Consider the following 19195-nt stretch of genomic DNA (forward strand, 5'->3'; position numbering starts at 1 on the left):
GAGATGATAAGCGCTGCTTAGAAGGCAGTTGCTATCTGATCTGTGCCGCTCTGCTGGATTCAATAGGGGCGAGGTAAACCTATTAAGGGCCTGGATTGTCCCCGGTTCTTTTTCCGCCTGGCCTCAGCAGTGAAAACACACTGTCCAAACATCCACACCACTAGATAAGGACCTCAGGGGCCCAGCATGGCTCTCCTCTCTCTCTCTCTCTCTCTCTCTCTCTCTCTCTCTCTCTCTCTCTCTCTCTCTCTCTCTCTCTCTCTCGCTTGCACACACACACACCAGATCTACCCCTCTAAAACCCGTTCACTTCATCCTTGATCGCCCCGAAAGAAAACATTTCACTCCCCCCCTCAATTCTTTTTTGGCCCTGACCCCTCCCTTGCCTTACCCCTCGACACACACACACACACACACACACACACACACACACACACACACACACACACACACACACACACACACACACACACACACACACACACACACACACACACACACAGAGGCCTTCTCTTTTTGTGATGCTGGATGAATGGGGGGACAAAACGCTACTAAACGCTGAGCGGGCTGCTCGCCGGGGAGGCAGAGCGGTTTTGACATGGAGATTAGGTACTGGCTATTGTTCCGTGTGCGCGCACACACACACACACACACACGCACACGCACACGCACACGCACACGCACACGCACACACACACACACACACACACACACACACACACACTTCACTCTGGGATAACAAACAGACACACAGATTGTGCACACGTACAAACACAACATTGACAAGAACATAGAAGAGAGGAAGATATAAGATAAACAGAGAAGTTTATTGTCTTATGTGGACCTTATGTCTCATGTACACACCTGCAGCTATGTGGACCTAACGATGTGTTGCCACTATTTTGCACCGTATGACTAATAATCTGATGCACATACAGCAGCTGCTGCTTATATGTTATTAAAATATTTTCAGATTTTGATTTGTTTTTTTTTCTGTTTTTCTCCTTGCTCTCTCTCTCTCTCTCTCTCTGTCCTCCCCTTTTCGTTCGTGAAAACAGCAAAATGATGGAGCTTGCACAAAAACAAATGTGCACCCACCGCTTTACACCTGTAAACCTCTGATGTGACGATAAAACTGATTCCGACTCTGATGCTGAAGAAGAACACAGAGCGATCGGCCGCGGCGGAACAGGTTTAAGGGAAGGGGGTGAGGGGGGCTGTCTTTCTGGAATGGTCGCTGGATGACATAATGGGTGGATTTGAAAGAGAGTAAGTCTGCCTGACATTGTTTGGCAGGGGATTGGGAGGGTGTGCGTGTATTTGTGTGTACGTGTGTGTGTGCGTGTGGCGGAGGGTGGTGGTGGTGGTGGTGGTGGTGGTGTGGACAGTATGGTGGCTGCCCTAAAGTGCTGGGTGAGCATAAATGGGGGAATGGGAGGAGGAGGAAAGAGGAGAGAGAGGAGGGGAGAGGGAGGGGGTCAGCGGTGTCGGACAATGGAGGGGGTGCAGGGGGGCGGACGGTAGCGGCAGCGTCGGAACGTGAGCAGTCAGCAAGCTGGGGTCGTGACATCAGAGTGTCAAACAAACAAACTACTGACACTTACAAATACATCAGCCGCACGGGGGCTATTCTTAAACCCACAATGCAATGCAGCCGACGAACCTCACCTCTGACACACAAAACACACACACACACACACACACACACACACACACACACACACACACACACACACACACACACACACACACACACACACACACACACACACACACACACACACACACACACACACACACACACACACACAGACAGGGCCATGTTTGGCTTTCACTTAGGAAAGAGTTGAAGGTAATACCTGTTTGTGTGCGGTGAAACATTAGTGAATTAGTGCACAGTATGTGTGTGTCCATGCACGTGTGAATACTTGTGTGTGTGAGTGTGTATGTATGTGTGCGTACATGCGTCGGTGTGTGTGCATGATTGAGGGCTACATACTGAGATTAAAGTCAGTGAAAGCGACGCCATCGCTCATACGGGAGACCTTTGGTGTCACTGCAGCCCAAGTGACGGATAGATTTGTCACTTTGGACAAGGATCACTTTATTACACAGACAGCCAGGGAGGAAATGCATGAAGGCCTGCATGGCCCATGTGCTGCACAACCGGCTGCCCGGCTGGGCCCATGCTGAAGCACATCAACTGTGGCTTTACTCGCAGCACTCAAGCGCGTGCATGCACACATGCACTATACTGGAGTGCAACATACTGGACTGCCTACATGCAGTGCACGCGTGCACGATATACTGTACTAAAAAGAAACAAATTCATGCGCTATTTGGTGGGTGTATTGAATCCACATGCAGCTCCAGCCCATTTTTGGTTCATCGAGCACTTAAAACCCTATAAACGTATAAATATCTTCAAAATAGCCGATCTACAAGCTCATAGATTTGCTATTTCCACTGAACGTTTGCCCCAGAATATGGACGCTAGGGTTCGGTGGTTAAGTTGCTGATGGTGGTGGGACAAAAGACCCCCCTGATAGCAGCTACAGACAAGGGTCTTCAGTGTGGAGGGAGGAAGCGCTTCAAAGGAGCACATCATTGCAGCTCCTTAATAAGAGCTGCCAGGGGTCAGCCGACACAGACATGAGATGGCAGCGAGGAGTGCATGTGTGTGTGTGTGTGTGTGTACTCGTATGTTCCATGGACCGTGGGCATATTTAAGTATATGAGTGTGTGTGAGAGTGAGGGGGAGACAGGAGAGACGGCGAGAGCGTGTTTCTCACACTCACACTCAAGAGCTTGTGAAAGGTCAACGCTTAGCGGCAACAAGGCAGGGAGAAAGCGACACACACACACGCACACGCACACACACACACACACACACACACACACACACACACACACACACACACACACACACACACACACTCCAACTGCGACCCCCTACTTAAGACCAGAATAGGAAAACACTCAAGTCTCCATGGCGGAAGCTTCATGCCCACACAGCGAGCCTCTTGCCACAGGCATTCACCCTCTTTGAGTTTGCAGTCTTTCCTCATTTCCTTCAGTATCATTCTTCGACCCGGTAAACTAAGTACCTGCTGTTATTGTTGTATGTATGTGTCTGTCTCTTATTATTGATGACTGGGAGGAAAAACGATCATGTCTCTTTTCCAACGCTGTCTCTGACACAGCGGTCAGCAATAGAGCAGAATGCACACAGATGACCTCAGAGCGCTAAGCTACGTCCAGAACAGCCGGAGAGGAGAGCAGAAAGGGAGAGAAGCTGTGCGGGCCCCTTTTTCTCTCTCTCTCTCTCTCTCTCTCTCTCTCTCTTTCTCTCTGTCTCTCTCTGTCTCTCTCTATCTCTCTCGTAAGCCCCTTCACAGTCATCAGGGCTTTCCAACGTTTCCTGTTTTTGCAGGGGTGAATTGTGGGACATAATCTCCAGCTGTCTATTGGCTGACTACAGACAAAAAGCGGTCCTGGAAAGCGGGCTTTTGTTACCGCGGCGACTCAAATCCAGCGGCTGGCTTTTCTTTCGCTTGCCCCCGCCAGGGAGCACGTACCGTGCCACACCATCAGCGAAAAAAAAGAAAAGAGAAGGAATGACACATAAAGAGGAGAGAAAAACCCCTCCTGACCCCCGCTGAACCGTGGCACATGACTGTCCAAAAAAACACAGCAAAACACAGTGTTCATTTAACTCTGACAGTGTAAAAATGTCAGAAATAATTGAACACTCCTCAGGCATCATCACTAAAAGGAAGAGAGCAGAAGAGAGCAACAGAGAGGTGCAGACAAATATTTTCAGGACGGATCGAGACTTTGTCGAATTGTGTGAGAACGTGTACCTATGCCAAAGCCAAGGCCACGCAATATATAAATCCACATAGCATTTGGATATTTCTAAAAGCAAAAAAACTGAACTAAACTGAACTGTAAACGTTGAAAAGAAACGTGTTGCTTACAGAAATCTTGTATCTCTATTTTAATTTATTTTTTGTAAATGAATGCCGTATACCTCGTCGTACAAGAGTGTCGCACAACATTAGCATAAATATCTGATCTACAAGCTGGCTGTCGGTTTTATAAATATTTAACCAATGAAAAGTATCAACATGTGACTAAATAACTACATCGGATCCACTGGAACACAGGTTCTTTTTTCCATTTCCTGAAAAGGTAACCGACAGAGACGTTACTTTCCTCTCACCAAAACAATTATCTGCCCATTAATCTCGAATAATTACCCGTAACTTCCACCCTTGTACCCAAACAACACGATCAGCATTAACAATGACCATGTGAGACACAAAGGCCACTATTAGGTCATCACTAACCAACAATAGCATTATGTTACAAACTGTCAAAACATTTCTCAGCCATCAAAAGTCAAAAAGCCACAAGCGTCTTAAGGAGAGCTTAACCCACCACAGTGACGGCGTCAAGCAGTTGCGGGGACAACCCACTTCCCACGTTCATTAGGTCCTCGGCAGTCAAGACCTGATTAGTCGAGACCTGATTAGCCTGGAAGACTTTTGTCTGAGGAGAGGCACTCGCTTGGAGGCTGGACTAGCCACGCCTAATTACATGCATCATTCCCATGCATGTCTACTGATTCAGAGCTACAGCCCCTATTGTCTCCCTGTGGAAACGAAACAAAACCATGTCATCCTTAATCCCCTCAGCAATTTTGACCTTGTTTTTAAGTCTATGCCGTTGTAAGCGGGGGCTCCTCCTTAGGAAAGACTGGCTGTCACAGTCCTAATAACGCTAATAGCGGAAGCCGTTTAAAAACGCCACAGGTGTTGATGGTGTTGCTTCTGCCAAAAATGTTTCACCAGGACCATTATCCAATCAGAGACCTGCTGTGGTGCTGATAGGTCAGACACTGCATGACAGAACATAGGTGTTTACCCTCGTTTCCGGGGCAGCGCTCTCCTCCCTAACCCTAATCGGTGTGTGAGCACAAGTTATGATTGGTGGCCATGACACCCAAGTGCGGGCAGCTGGGAGAAAGTGGAACCTTTATCTCCTGATTTGAATAAGATGGCCTGGATCTGTCATAGTGTTTATCCCCCCCCCCCCCCACTATGGTCTGAGACGGGGGGGAGCACACAAAACAACAACAACAAACTCGGGTGTACATGCACTACAACAGCCATTGTGTCGTTTGTTGCTTTATGTGTTACAGCTAACATATTGTGCTTTGTTTGCAAAATTCCCTGCACTCTTCCCCCAGCGGAGTGAACGCTCATCCTTGCTGTGTTCTCCCCCTCCCTCCATCAACACATTCTCCGTACACCTGCTCAGATAACCCCTCCTCCGTCTCTAGGCTCTATCCTCCCCTCCGTGCCCTCTCCACATCCCCCCCACCCCCCACCCTCCGTTACTCATCCAGTTCTTTTTCTTTACTATACTCATGGGCTCCGGCTCTCCTTCATGTAAACCCGTTCAACTTCCTCCTCGTTCAGCTTTTGCATAAAGCCGCCGTGACTTCGTGCGGAGAGCTCTACTCGCAGGCGAGATAAACACTGACACTCTTCTTTAGCATGCAACTGAAGCTAGCAGCACGTCACAATTATTCAATTAAAACTTCCCCATTTTAAAGCTGGTATGTTGACGAAAGAAGTGGAACAGGACAGGAAATGTTTAAGAGAAAAGGTAAAAAATAAAGGCAAGGCGATCGATCCTTACTGTCTTCAAGAGAGGTAAAAACAATCACCATTTATAAGATAGAGGATAGACACAAGTGGGTTTGAAAATATAAAAAACATTACAGAGATGGATAGCTATATTTAGAGATGAAATCGTTCATGTTTCCATGATAGTAGAATCTAAAAGATTGACTCACCTTGACGTCAGAGAAGAACATCTTGAGCATGTTGGAGCTCGGGTAGCGAGCGTAGAAGAACATTAGTTTGGCCTTCTTCAGGTGATTGGGGGATAAACCCTCCTGGATCTGATAATGGTTAAGGTAAAACATTTTCAACGGAAAGAAAGTAACAGCTCACACAAATCTAGTGCATTACTTTAAATTAAGCATATTTTGTTTCAATGAGCTCAATGTACTTGAATGTTTTTTTTTTTTCAACTTCATCACTATTCTGATCAAGTTAACCACATGAACACTAGCGTCCCTGTTCTGGGCATGTTATAATAGGCAAACATTCAGCGAAAATAAGGTGTAGAGGGAAAATAATTGCGGACCAAGCAAAGAGCCGACCCCGGGCCAAGTTTACTATAGAGGGTTTACAGTACGTGTTTAAGTAAATATCGTCCTATACCGTTAGATAAGTTATAAATGTGATTATTTGTAAAACAAACTGATGCATGCTAAGAAATACACAAAGTGCTGCTGGGAGGCTGAAGACTGTGCGGCTGGGTGAAGAGCCATTTGCTTGCAATTAGCATGGTCCATATCAGGTGTGAGTGCGTCATGGTAAATAAAACGTTGGCCAGCACTACAGCCGGTACCTTTACATAAGGAGGCTCATTTCACAGTCAAAGTAAGCAAACGCCTTTTCCCTCCACCCCCAACCTCTAGCCGAGAGAAAAAAAAGAAGAGAAAAAAAAAAGAGCAGACATTTGCATATCACAGACAAAGACAGCAGTTAATGCCAGTGACGGGCTAGAAGGCCTAATGGCCTGGCGGCAACACATGCCAAGCACGAACACAACTGTATGATGTCGGCTTTATGTCTTGTTGTAAAACAAGGCTGAGGAGTTAGTCCCAGACAAAAAAAAAAATACCCTCCCCACACACAGAAGGTCCATAATTCAAACAAACAGTAAAATCCTGAGTGTTAATTTAACTGTTGAGAGTGTTAAAATTTGAGCCTTTACTGTGTGTGTACACATCAGATCTAACGCAGCCTGTCTGGATAGAGCAGCGGAGGATGGAGGTGGGTTTGGTGGGGGGCACCTTGAGGGATAGAACGGTTCCAACCTTCAATTACACCCCTCCTCCTCCTCCTCCTCCTCCTCCTCCTCCCTCTGCTGCTCCACCCCTGCCACCCCCACCCCGCCACCCCCAGTCTCTCTGCTGCTGCCAAACCCTTGGAGGAGGAAGGCAGGAGGAAGGAGAAAGAGAGAGGCTCGGAGGCTTTGGACTCAGCCAGCGATTGGGGGACTGAACCACATCTGCGCCACCGACCGGCCCAAGCCATTTCCATGGTGAATTAACGGCCGTATAATGCATCTGATAATATCAATCTGGGGGGGAAGACATTGAAAAGGGACTGGGGAAGGGGGTTGGGGAGCTGCATGTTAAAAACCCCAGGCTGTTTCAACAAGGTTCTTTTTCCCCCCATCAAACAGGAGCAAGACAGGGGCTTTAAATTACCCACAGGATACGGGTCTAAGTTTTCATGAAGACTATTTACACTTGAGTGGACAAAATGCATTGCTTGACGTTATTTATGATCTCCAGGGGTGGCTATCATCGTTAAAATCAGTCAAGTGTCCAGACGTAGCTGTAACCATGGAGTGGGGAGGAGGCATCAGCTGGTAGATTGGATTGCCCTTGGCCCATGGGTTACTGAGGGCTCCCGTTTTAAAAGGAGGGGGGAAAAAGCCAAGCAAATGCTGAGCCACACTGGGTTTGCACCTTAAAGACCCTGACGATATTGTCTACAGAGCCAGGGAGAGAGAGAGTGTGTGTGTGTGGGGGGCTCTATAAGCAGGGAGGGTCTTTGGGAGGAGGGGGGGGGGGTGGCGGGGGTGGTCGAGGGGGCTGGCAGACTGGTGTTGCTCTGGCAGGCCTGGCCAAAAGAACAGCAGCACTCCACTCTCCACACCACGCCATCTGCTCCAAGTGCAGGGGATACAATGGCCCCTCAGACTCAGAGAGAGAGAGAGAGAGAGAGAGAGAGAGAGAGAGAGAGAGAGAGAGAGAGAGAGAGAGAGAGAGAGAGAGAGAGAGAGAGAGAGAGAGAGAGAGAGAGAGACATTGATATAGAAACTGTAAATAAAAGTGGTTTTGTAGAGTATAATGCAGGATTCTGCAGTTATATATGCATTTGTTTTCCCCAGTAAATATTAGCACTTAACGTTTAAATGAAACGAAAAAAATATTAAGAAACACAAATGTTTGCTCTGAAAGCCATGAACACAATATCAACTCCCTTCAGCTGACAATTAAGATGCTCCATATCTCCTGATGAGGCACTTTCAACTCCAATTCACTCACAGCTTGCAAATGTAATTGTGATTGGACTTAGGGGTGGCACGCAACGCTATTATTTTGCCATGATGGTGCCCTCATACCAGCTGGCCCACTGTTCGCCTGCCACATCTGACAAGACATCATCATTCTCACAACACTTCCCCAAAGCCCAAAGTCATGAGAGGAAAATAGCTGCTCCACTTCCTCATTCCAGGTGTAAGGACAAGATATTCTGAGTCGGGAGCGAGAACAAATGAGGAAATTGATGGCGGCCATCTGCTGCGCTACGCTGCCGAACGCCGGTGAACTTGAACACACCTCACAAAATGTCTGACAAGCTGTTACAGCTTTACTTCTGAGGCTCCAAAATAATAATATTAATAAGAAGGAGAAAGTTACAGAAATAGCACAAAATACTACTCCTGCCTCATGGTATATCTGTACGTGTATTTCTACATCAATAGAGCCTGTGAAGATAAGAATTCCAGCTAATTCAGTATTTAAAAAACTACTTTTAAATCTGAAAGATTTACAAAGTCTAGTCTAGTAAATGGCAAACTTAGTTTTAAAACGTAAAAATAAACTTGTCATAGAAAAGAAAAGCGCATGGTCATTCCATCTATTCTTCCTATTTAGGGGAGTACATCTGTTAATGCCACAGCATCTGGCATATATGCGGTTATTGTTTGATTGTTTTCTGGATTCTCTTAGCCTCGCTCTCTCTCTCTCTCTATCTCTCTTCATTTTCTCTTTTCATCCCTCCATCGGGAGACCGTAGAAGCAAAGGATTATGGATCTCTGGAAAGCGCTCACCCTTGGGTCAGAAGACAAGACAAGGCGAGGTAATGAAAGATAAACAGCTCGCTGCAAACACCTGTTAACGTCCGCATCAAAGAAAAGACAGGGAGGAGGAGGGGGAGGAAGAGGGGAGCGAGGGAGGGAGGGAGAATAAAAAAAAGTATTTGGCTGCCAAGCAACAACCGAAGGGCCCCCCAGGCTGTTGACAGATCTTTATGAAATGAAAAAAAGGAGAGAGAGAGAGAAAAGAAAGGACAACGATTGCTTTTTACAACAGGGGTGGATGATAAGCAGAACACAAGAGACAACACAAGCAGCAATCATAAATATACATCTTTACTGAGACCTCAGGCGAACCATTGCTGTTGCTTTCTCTCTCTTACACACACAGGCACGCACACCCACGCACGCGCACGCACACACACACACACACACACACACACACACACACACACACACACACACACGCACACACGCACATACGCACATACGGACATACGCACACACGCACGAGCGCACACACACACACACACACACACACACACACAAAAACAGTCAGAAAGACTCGGCCTGAGGTAATCAGGTAATCATCACCAACACAGCCACACACATCAACACAAACAAAGCCTCCGACATGTGTAATAACATATTTACTTGACTAATTTTCTCAACAGTGAAAGGAAGCCTAAGCAAAACTCCTCCTACATGTGCAACTAGCCTTAACATAAGTCAAAAACTTTTATAAGGGCGAGGGAGTGTTGAGTGCTCAGGGGCTACGAAGGTATATGGGAAACAGAGGAAGGACTGAATGTATCCGTTTATGCTATTAGCCCTCAGTCTCCGGGGATTCAATTTGAGCCTCCCATAGGGTATAGGGGCTTTATCCTCGGGCATGATTGGGGCACATCGGGGTTAACCTATAAGGGAGGCTATATAACACCATTGTGTGCCAAGTTTCTGGATCCTATCTCTCTCCTTGCTCTTTCAGACCTTTTTTTTTTTATAAAAGGAATCGGGGGCAGCAAATGTCATGGGGACCTAATCTTGGAGAGTAAGTGATATGTGACAAGAGTGCTTTTAAAGCACTTAGGAGAGAAGATGGAAGGAAAGGTTGCTGTGGAGCTGCGAGAAGGAAGAGGTACTGAGGTCTAAAAATAAAATATAACAATGCAGTATAACGGAGGGGAGCAGAAGCAGCAGTAGGAGTGGGGATTGTGATTCATCAACAAATTCTCAGCTTCTTCTGAGGCTTTAGATTTACACAGGCGCAAAAAAAACATCTTGTTTTTTTATCTGCGTCGAGTACAGATGTTCAGGTGGGTGTTTTTTTAAACAGATTTTCCTACCTGTCTAAACGCGGAGGAATGACGTTCGTGTTAGCGGCGGAAAAAGAAAAATCTATAACGAACTACAATATCCAGCTGCACTCACTCACAGGTTTCTTTCTTCCTCTCTCTTTTTTCATTTACCCCCCCTCCCTCCCTCGCCTGCCACCCGCCCCACCTCCACGGTGCACTAAAGCAGTTGTTCTCATTTGTTAATATAGCATGAAAATCTGTTTAACCACTTTAACCCTATATCAATCGTCTATTTTCAAAAGATCTTAATTTCTTTTTTTAAATACAAATTTGGAATATTTTTTAAACACAAATCTTGTATGGGGGTTCCTGGAACAATATATTTTCAGATGGGGATCTATGGTCAAATACATATTAATTTGGGGGTCCTTGACATAAATAAAGTTTGAGAAACATTGCACTGAAGGATACGTTGCTACCAGAGTAGGGCGAGATGTCAGACATGTCCTGGAGGTCGCCGCACTCGGACTTGATGAGCGACAGGGAAAGCCCCTCCGCCGTGCTGCCCGGATGGGCGGGCGAACAGGAACGGTGGTGGTGGTGGTGGTGGTGGTGCCCCAGGTGATGACCGGACGCCATCTTGGTTCTCAGGCTGGTGGTCTCCCTTGACAGGTCCATGGAGTCGGGTGAGGAACGCTCTTTGCCTGGGTAGCAGCCCGACGGTGCACCCAGGGGACTCTGAAAGGGGTAACCCATTAGAGGCAGGGGGAACGGGTGCCTGAAGGAGGGAGGGCTGAAGCCCATGGAGGCGGAGAGGGAGGAAGGGTGGAGGGAGGGGTGGTGGTGCCCGCCGTGGGCGCCGACGGCCGACGACTGGTGGTGGTGGTGGTGATCGCTCGAGGTCTTCCTCACCACCAGGGGCAGCGCCTCTGTCTGGTCGTGGGCAGCGCCCGGCATGCCTGTCATGCCCGCGAAGGAGTCCAGTGGGTTGGGAATGATTACGTCACCAAAGCACTGCAGCCTCTGATTGGCGGTGTGGAAGTTAGGGTTGTCTCCATTGACTGCAGCGGCGAACCTCTCTTGGGGGATGGGGAGTGGGGGGAAGGCCTGCTGGGGTGTGGGCCGTGGCGGCTTGGCAAACACCTTCACCACGGTATCCACCACCTGGGTCATGGCCGAGTTGAGCTCCTGCTTCAGTGTCTCTGCCAACTGTTTGCCTTCTGCGTGCATGGATGCGCCTGGGCCTCCCTGGCCCTTTGCGCGACCTCCAAGGCCCTCTCTCCGTGGCTTCTCTCCCTCCGCAAGAAGGGCCTGCTCCCGGAGCAATGCCCGTGCCCGATCCAGGAAGTGGCTTGGATCCAGGTCGGACATCTCATTGTCGGAGCGCATGTCATCTCCGCCCCTGTCGTCGGCGCCCGCGTCGGACCTGGCCGGGCTGTCCTCAGACATGTTGCCCAGGTCGTTGTGCATGTCGTTGTGCTCTGAGTCGTCGGTGGAGTCATAGATTTGAAAGAACTTCTCCTGAAGCTGGCGGAGCTGCTTCTGCATATCCTCCAACTGAAGCTTCAGCTGCCGTCGTTCCTCCTGCTTCTGCTCCTTCCTCTGACACACCAGCTGGGTGAAGCTCTGCTGCTGTTGCTGAGGCAGACGCTGCTTCCTCTTGTTCTCCCTGCTGCTTCCGCCACCACACACCTCGCCTCCCCGCGGGCTGCTGGGGGCCTGCTGCTGCTGAGACTGCGGCGGGGGGCAGCCCAGTTCCATTTCCCGATCGCCGTCCATGTCGCGATCACGCTCCCCAGAGTGGCGCGAGGCAGCGGGCACCACCACACTGGGTGAGTGGCTCATACCACGGATAATGTTCTCCACGCGTGCCCGCTTGGCCCGCAGGTGCTCGTCGTTGAGACGCTCCATGTCGAAGGCGCCCAGGCCCGGGGGTCGGCCGAATGGCGACAGGCACTCCTGGGGGCTGCTGTCCTGGGAGGAGTTACTGCAGGCGTCCTCCTGGGGGACTTCCGAGCCTCCGCTGGACAGCCCTAAGCCGGGGAAGCCCCCATCCCCTCTCTCGCCCCTTTCTCCTCTATCGCCTCTCTCCATGCCTCCTCCATTCTTGACCATGTTGTTCTTGAGAAGCTGAGAAATTATTGTGGCGCCGGGGAAGGGCATCATTGCGTCCTCGTACGAGTTGGCCCTCTTCAGCAGCTTGCGGAGCACATTCGACTTGGACTCGCTGTCGTTGGCTGAGACCACACCGGGCCCGCCGTGTGGCTGCACCACAGAACACTCCATGGAATCAGCGTCTGACCCGTGGTGGGAGTGAGAGCTCAGAGAGTTCATGGCACCGAAAATGGCTGCTTTGGCGCGGGCAATGTTATCAGTGGTCACTGTGGCTACTGGGGGGGTGGCTATGCTGCTGCCCACGGTCCTCTTGACACCGATGTCCACACGTCTTCGCTTGGTCTGTCTGCTCAGGAGGGAATCGCTGTCATGGTCCGGCATCACGGGCTGCTGCTATTGGGCCATATCCCACCGAGCCAATCCTCCGTGGATCAAAGCTGCTGAGTACCTGGGGTGGGGTGGGGAAAGGGGAGCATAACACACAGGTCTGTTACACAATAATTATGGATATTTGCTAAATGTATGTCATTCACTAAATGAGGACCATAAAAAAAGCATTTAAAAATGCATTACATTTCTTTGTGACTAGACCACTTTGAATTCATATGACTGGAATTACAATGAAATAGGTTTCAGATTGACTGAAATAATTAAAAACATTTCCCTCCAGTGAATTCCATTAGCCGTGATATATGCACTGATATATAAAAAGCTGTGGGGGTTTATCTCAAGACAGTGGCTAATCCCTCCCAGTGTGTCTCTCTACCAGGCCAGCGACATCCGTGATTACATATAAGCAGTGAGGACCAATGATAGTGGGGAACAGGCAAGGGAACAGGAGTGATGGGGTCAGAATTAGGCCTTGGCTCTGAATTCCAGGGCAAAGTCCTACATTTTATCCTGTCCCCTGTCACACGCCGCGTGACACTGAACCAGTTCCCACGGAACACAAAGCTGCATAAAATTATGATAATTACTTAAGTACTTGTCCTCATTTCCATGTTTGTGTGTATTGAGTCGTCATGGGAGCTATTAACTTGCAAAATCAAGTAAAAATGAATAAGGTTGGATTAAGATTATCCCTAAAATGTGATGTAAACATGCACAGTATTCTTATGGCCATTTGGCTGTGTCGGGCTCAGTCAAATGAACTATCTGACAGTCAATTCAACAAAAAAAAATCAACATGTTCTAAATTATTGTTCAAGATTTTACAATGATACATTTTATATTTTCTTTTTTTTGTTGCATAAATCAATATGGTCTTAAATGTTTGGAAAATGACATAAAAGAGAAAAACTATTAAATAGGGCCTATTGATTTTGGTGCCAGCGTGAGCTCACTTGAGTTTTTTTTGCTTGTCTTTTCATCTGGCAGGACCAGTTAATTCTGCTCAAATGAATAGGTCACAAGTGTCAACTCTGGCAAGGAACGACCTAAAGCGCTCCACAAAAACCCTAACGCTCTCTGAAAGTGAAACGTTTTGTCACAACCACACTGTGTCAATAGCCCTGTGTAAGCATTGGGTGCATGTCACTTGTAGCCAAATCCAGTCTAAAATGTGTGAAGTAATCAACGGGACATTTTAATCTCTGCAGTAACAATTGGTGAATGCCAACAATTGTTGCCAGCATATTTTTTTTATTTGGTAAAAGTAGACATTTGAGAATCTTTTTATGTTGGTTAAAATGAGGCTATTATTGAGTGTGTATTTGGCAATGAAAAAAAAAACGGTATTTTGATCCCAAGTACAACATAGAAATCTTAGCGCAATGGTGAACTCATAAGCTACATATCAATAATATAGCAAGTAAATACGGCATTAACTTTTAATGTGACATTTGTACATTATGTGCAAATATTAAATGTATTCCATGTTTGCACAAACAAATCAGTCATGAGATTGTATCAAATAAAACAGAAACGTAGAATTACTGATTAATTTTACCAGCAAAAAAAATTAATCAACTTTTATTTGAAGTAATGTGTGAACAAGGAATGACATTTGCTTCATTCGCTGAAAGGGATATGTATGGAAATTAAACCGCATAAAGTAACACACACTTATAACTACAAGCCCCAATTGATTCTTTGCTTAGTTTTGAAAGATGAGCCACTGCACTTTCATTGCCATTCAAAAGTTGTTTTGTCAAAATTAACTTGATTTAACACACACACACACACACACACACACACACACACACACACACACACACACACACACACACACACACACACACACACACACACACCAAGTGTAACATTGATATTGTTTATACTAGTCAAGCATGATGTATTGTAGCCTACCATGAGATGTGATTACAAAAAGCTAAATGATTAGATTTTTTAAATATAAGAACATGTTAACACAGGTGTAATTGAAATGCATATAGAAACATTAATAGGGACAGCCAATATACAACTGGAAAAAAACTAAATATGGATTATAAATTAAAAGTATTTTGAGAAAGGGAAAGCAGCCTCTTCTAACCACCACTGGTCTAAAATAAAAACACACTTGACTTTGACAAATGGCTCTGGCCCATGTCTGGACATCCATCTCCAGCCGTTCAAACAAGGGTGATATATCTCCAAGAAAACCTTGACTTAGACGCCACAGGACCTTAACAATGGGCTCTGTCGTTATCGCTCGAAATAGTCGCCAGCACCTGTCTTTTCCGACGGCGCACCTGTCTCCCATTGCCCATGCGCACTCTATCACTCGGAAGACCTTTCAAAAATTTCAAGGAAATATGAGCGCAGATGAACAATGAGCTGGCTTCTCTCTGGAGCGCTTTAAATCCCCCTGTCTCTCTCTATAGCCCGTACCATCAGAGCAAGACTCTTGTGTAAGTCGAACAAAAAGACAAATGTAGGGCTAAAAAGTTCGGATTTGTTAAAAGAGGGGACTAAAAGAAATGCAGTAGTCTTGCAGTGCATAATAGTGTAGGATTTGAAAGTTAAAATAAGATGTCTAACTTTATATCCTTTGTCAGCCAGATTTTAATAGGGATTGCTTGCGTGCTGTGTCCGTGTACTTAGGACGGTGACTGAAGCTGGATGGCGCACCATTATGAATAAACAGTTATACGCACTGCTAATATAATGTGAACACAGTTTCGATGACAAAACCTGGTTTGCAAAGGAGATTCGTATTAGGCTAACAACAGGGAAAATGGCAAAATGTCTTTGCTTCGGGGAAATGTTTTTTAAACGCAGACAGAGTAGCCTATAAAACGCGTTTATCCTTCGGGACAACAATGACAAAATCAAACAAGGGCCGAATAAATGAAACCCAGACACAACTTTAAAAAGAGTTTCCGCCACCAAACAACGACGTCTCCTACCGAATAGTAATCCCACATGAGAAGAAAAAAGCGCATTTGCTTCCAAACTTACTTTACAAAGTTGCAAATGAACCGTTTCTCCGCGTGATGAGGAAGGGTGGGCTGACATGATCCATCCGCAGATCATCCTGATGATGATCCAAACAACAGATAGCCTTCCTCACACAACTCTGTCACACATCAACAAGAGGGGAAACCAATTCGGGGCAATAATAACGCCGGAAAAATACATGATTTGCTCTTGTAGCATTAGAATAAATTCCGCCGTTAATGGTTTTTGATTTGTTTATTTTTTTTCCGCCCACCGAGTGCACGCCACGCACAGGAGAACAAGAGGGAGGTATCACGAGGACAAGGTTACTTACCCTTTTAGAGATGAAAAAAAAAAAGCACCAACTCCTGGATGGAAAAGAGAATAACGGACAGCAACCGCTCCTCGAGGAGCGATAACTGGATCTAATGATGATTTCTCGGGGAAAAATAAAAAAAGGGGCAGAAATAAAGTAACGGATGGATGAGAGCGAGCCACGGACTATAGGCTGTGGGTAGAAAGAAAATCAGTCTAAAAAAAAAAGAGGCTCTTGCGAGTCTCGCTCTCCTATAATATTCCTCTTCTGTGACTGGAGAGAGAGAGAGCCTGGCGTCGTGTGAGCTTGTTGTGAGAGAGAGAGCGAGAGAGAGAGAGAGAGAGAGAGAGAGAGAGAGAGAGAGAGAGAGAGAGAGAGAGGGAGAGCGTGTCTGCGGGATGCAGAGCGTTTGATGCTTGACGCTCTCCTCCAGCCACTAAGATTCACTTTAAGACGCGGCTGAAGGAAACAGGAAGACGGCGCGTCACGCAGCAGCGTGATGTAACCAACAGCAACCTACCAATAAGAAGCGTCCATCGGGTCCAGGAGGAGTACAATGCAACTGAACTTGACCGAAGAATCAATGGGACTTGGATGTGAAAAAAGAGAGAGAGAGAGAGAGAGAGAGGGAGAGAGAGACTGAATGAAACCTTCCTAACGCATTCTTCACAAATCAGTGACTACTGCCATGTAAGAATCCGTTTTGTACTTTGAGATCTTTGGCCAATTGGGCAACTTGAGTAGTGTTTACTGCAAGTTAAAAACAAAATCTTCATCGGTCTCTACATATCTAAGTTGCATTATAATTGTAAATCCGTACACAAATAATTAAAAACATTTTTTTTTTTTTACATTTGCCTATATTATTTTTTGTCTCTTTAGGCTAATGTTTGTGTTTGTGAAGATGCTAACAGTGATTGGAAGACTTGTAGTCTAATTAAACACAATTTACAAATTTTCTTATAATAACTTTTGATAATTCACCAAGTTCATCGCATTTCCACACTTCATAGCAATATATTGACCTTTTCTCTTTTCCCCCTATTTTTTATTTTTATTTTTTTATTTTCAAAAGCAACACTAAAGTTTTATGTTGCCCCTGCTAGTCTATTTTTGGAGCAGTTTTACATGTTGACATGCTATGCTGTTCCCGTGGGCATCGGAAGTTCAAAGTGACATGGGACTGCATGGTTCTCTGGGCTTCACCGCCGTCTGATTTACGGCGACCAACAAGCCAAGTTGTAACATCGCAAAAGCCAATTATGCTTTGGAATTCAAATCATTCCGGGGTAGCCTATATATAAAGGGAGGCTGTGTGAGGCCATGTTGAAATGTCGTGTCAGGAATCAAACGGAATCATGGAACTTCTGGTCTGTGGAGAAGATTTTCACGTGCGTTAAATTCTCGGTGTGATTATCAAGTGTGTGCCATTTAAAAGCAACATTTTCAGTAAAGGACAATTCTGTTCCAGTGTGCAAAAAGCAAGACTCAGGCTAATATTGGATGAATTTAGATCATTCGATGTCGCATTTTGAAACTCCTCGCACCTGTAACACTGGCCCTACAGGACATAAATCTTTCTAAATTATAACCTGTCAAAAGTCAGTGATATGAAATGATTATGCGTTCTTATACTCGCATTCAGCTGCACTATTTCCAAATAAGTTGCCAAAAAATTATCCACCGAATTAAAATAATTAAATGAGAAACGTTTTTTGTGTTTTCTCAAACAACCTGTAGATCAAGTCATAAATATATAATTATATTGCTATTAAAACATTGATTTTATCTTCATGAATTTTAGGCAACTGATTGTGCTCAATGGATACAGATACAGACGTCATTTAAACTCATTTAAAATCTAGCATGCCCGCATTAATGGAGGGGAGACGGGAAGAAAGAAAGCTTATAAGCCTCGGATTAGATATTGCGTAATAATAATGATTGTTATTATGATTATGACTGATATTATTGTATTATTTGTATCATAATTATTAGATCGCTTATTAATATTTTTAACTAAATATTTGGCTTTAGTACCAAACAGATAATTTTGTACGCCTTATAATTTGTTTCCCCTTCAGAGAATCGAGTCATATTTAGCACATTAAAACTTTTTTTAATCTTTCCTTTGAACAAACAGGAATGTAATGTAGGCTACTTATAGCCTAATGAGAAATCTTATTTTCCAATGCCCTCTCTCTCTCTGTCAGGTGCCAAAAACAGCCAAAAGGAAAGGCGAGTCTCTTTTCCATGTCGCAAGCAAGTGTTTTTTTCGGACGGATAAAAATTGCAACGAAGTCAGCAAAGTTTAGTGTCTGGAGTGTCTTTTCCAAAGCAGGTGTCCCGGCCCCTCGGTCCCAAACTATGGCCAGTTGATGTGGCGTTAGCTCCCCGCGGTGCCCTCATTGCGTACGCACGGTGGAAAAACAGGCCGCGGACATTAAAGAACGCCTGTTTGGAAAAGGAAGACTCGGATGAGGTGTAGAGGAAACGTGTTCGTTAACACTGGCACCTCTTATCGCGGCCCCGTTCCAGGTGGGTCAACCCTATTTTATTTCAAACTCACTTTTCCCCTCTTTCTGTGTCGAGTGGCGAACCATCAACACCTTGATGCCCACGGCTGATAACGCCGCCCAAATGCGCACTGATGGCTAACTTTATTGACATATTTATTAGGGTTGGAGTATGTGTATAAACACATGAGAGAAGAAATGAAAACAATGGGCTATTTCTCCCAGAGGAATGATTAAAGTACATTTATATCACACATTTGGTCACGATGAACTGGTAATAAGCGCGCACAAGAAGAAGGGGAGGAATGCCTGGATGGAGAATAGCCAATGGCCTATTTTTTTCTTTTTCTTTCCCTGAGCACTAATTTGGACTAACAACGGGCCAATTGTCTTAGGAGATGAAACATATTAAGAAACAGTATAGGCCTATTGAAACGAGACATTTATCTTTCAACCACTTATCATTATTATTATAGGCCTAGTTATTATTATTATTATTATTACAGAGATAATATTTGGGATATTTAATTATATACTAAGGTTCTAATATCATTATTATGTATTTAACTCGTCCTTTGATGAGCAGATGGAACAT

At 45.6% G+C, this 19195-nt stretch overlaps 1 protein-coding gene across 1 annotated transcript; it reads right to left on the bottom strand.

Moving 5' to 3' along the window:
• Nucleotides 1-5432: 5432 nt before the first annotated feature.
• Nucleotides 5433-16115, bottom strand: LOC308081083 (prospero homeobox protein 1-like; the record flags this gene model as incomplete). Its single annotated transcript, XM_080457482.1, has 4 exons — nt 15790-16115; nt 10747-12838; nt 5867-5974; nt 5433-5576 (listed from the first exon to the last, which is right to left on the bottom strand). The coding sequence occupies exons 2-4, from the start codon at nt 12769-12771 to the stop codon at nt 5433-5435; spliced, it is 2277 nt and encodes a 758-aa protein (XP_080313608.1). The 5' UTR covers nt 12772-12838; nt 15790-16115.
• Between the last annotated feature and the right edge of the window lie 3080 nt (nt 16116-19195).

The sequence above is a fragment of the Gymnoscopelus braueri genome (genome assembly GCF_963280865.1).
Source record: "Gymnoscopelus braueri genome assembly, contig: SCAFFOLD_565, whole genome shotgun sequence".
Classification (NCBI taxonomy): Eukaryota; Metazoa; Chordata; class Actinopteri; order Myctophiformes; family Myctophidae; genus Gymnoscopelus; species Gymnoscopelus braueri.